Source organism: Muntiacus reevesi, chromosome 9 (assembly GCF_963930625.1).
Source record: "Muntiacus reevesi chromosome 9, mMunRee1.1, whole genome shotgun sequence".
Lineage (NCBI taxonomy): Eukaryota > Metazoa > Chordata > Mammalia > Artiodactyla > Cervidae > Muntiacus > Muntiacus reevesi.
In genome coordinates, this window is record NC_089257.1 from 13,650,061 (window position 1) to 13,651,625 (window position 1,565).

A 1,565-nucleotide genomic window follows, 5' to 3' on the forward strand; every position below is an offset into this window, starting at 1 on the left:
CAACCAGGCTCCTTTATCCATGGGATTCTCCAGGCAAGAATACTGAAGTGGGTTGCATGCCCTCCTCCAGGGGATTCTCCTGACCCAGGGATCGAACCCATGTCTCTTGCATCTCCCGCATTGGCAGTGTGATTCCTTACCATTTGTGCCACCTGGGACGCCCTACAATTCAATGTGCAAAGTGCTGTATTTGCAAAATGTTCTAGGAGAGGAGGGTCACTGAGCCTAGGCTTCTGTGGATTGTAGAGATGGATTTCCTATTTCTGAGAAGGTTCCAAGGTTGCAGAGTTTGAATGGTAGCATTTCAGGTACACAAGGGACTATTATATAATTCACTGCTTAAGGAAGGAGTCTTTTGTTTCATATCATTTCAGATCACCCTTCCAAATTACTGCCTCCTGGTGGCTACATCATGGCTGTAACACACAATGTGACAGAGTTTATTTTCCTGGGACTTTCTCCCAATCAGCTGGTGCAGAAAGTCTGCTTTGTGATATTTCTGCTCCTGTATGTAGCCATCGTGCTGGGGAATTTCCTCATTGTCCTCACTGTCATGAGCAGCAGAAGCCTTGGCTCCCCCATGTACTTCTTCCTGAGCTACCTGTCCTTTGTGGAGATCTGCTACGCCTCTACGACAGCCCCCAGACTCATCTCAGATCTGCTGGCTGAAAGGAAAGCCATATCTTTGTGGGGCTGCATGTCACAGCTTTTCTTTATTCACTTGTTTGGTGGCACTGAGATTTTCCTGCTCACCGTGATGGCCTATGACCGCTACGTGGCCATCTGCAAGCCCCTCAACTACAGCACCATCATGAACCGACAGGCGTGTGCCTTCCTGGTGGGAGCAGCATGGATGGGGGGCTTTGTTCATTCCTTGGCTCAAATCCTTCTCGTCTTCCGCTTGCCCTTCTGTGGCCCCAATGTGATCGACCACTATTTCTGTGATGTGCTTCCCCTGCTCAAACTTGCCTGCTCTGACACCTTCCTCGTTGGTCTTCTGATCGTTGCCAACGGGGGGACCCTGTCTGTGATCAGCTTCGTGGCCCTCTTAGCCTCCTATGTGGTCATCTTGCTGCATCTGAGGACTCGGAGCTCCGAGGGGCGGCTCAAGGCCCTGTCCACCTGTGGGTCCCACATCACCGTGGTCACCTTGTTCTTTGGGCCCTGCGTCTTCATCTATCTGAGACCTTCCACCACCCTGTCTGCGGACAAGACGGTGGCCGTGTTCTATACGGTGATCACCCCACTGCTCAACCCTGTCATCTACTCCCTGAGAAATGCTGAAGTGAAGAAGGCCATGGAGAGGCTGTGGATCAGAGCAATGAAGCTAGAAGAGAGGTAGAGGCTGAGCCTTGGTCTTGATCTGTGAGTTTAGAATGATGCTAAGACCAGCATTTAAAAATCCTATTATAGAGGAAAATAAAAAGAGAAATGCTCACAATAAACATTTTATTAAAAATATGCATATTGTTGCATTCAATAAAAATGTAAAAGATTATGTCTAAGTAGATGTCAACCCTGAAGGAAATCTACTCCATCTTTCAAGAAGTAAAAAAAAAAATAAA

At 48.1% G+C, this 1,565-nt stretch overlaps 1 protein-coding gene across 1 annotated transcript; it reads left to right on the forward strand.

Moving 5' to 3' along the window:
- The first annotated feature begins 412 nt into the window (after positions 1-412).
- LOC136174662 (olfactory receptor 4X2-like) lies at positions 413-1,342 on the forward strand. Its single transcript, XM_065944837.1, has one exon. It carries the CDS (start codon positions 413-415, stop codon positions 1,340-1,342), a length of 930 nt encoding a protein of 309 aa, XP_065800909.1.
- The last annotated feature ends 223 nt before the right edge of the window (positions 1,343-1,565 follow it).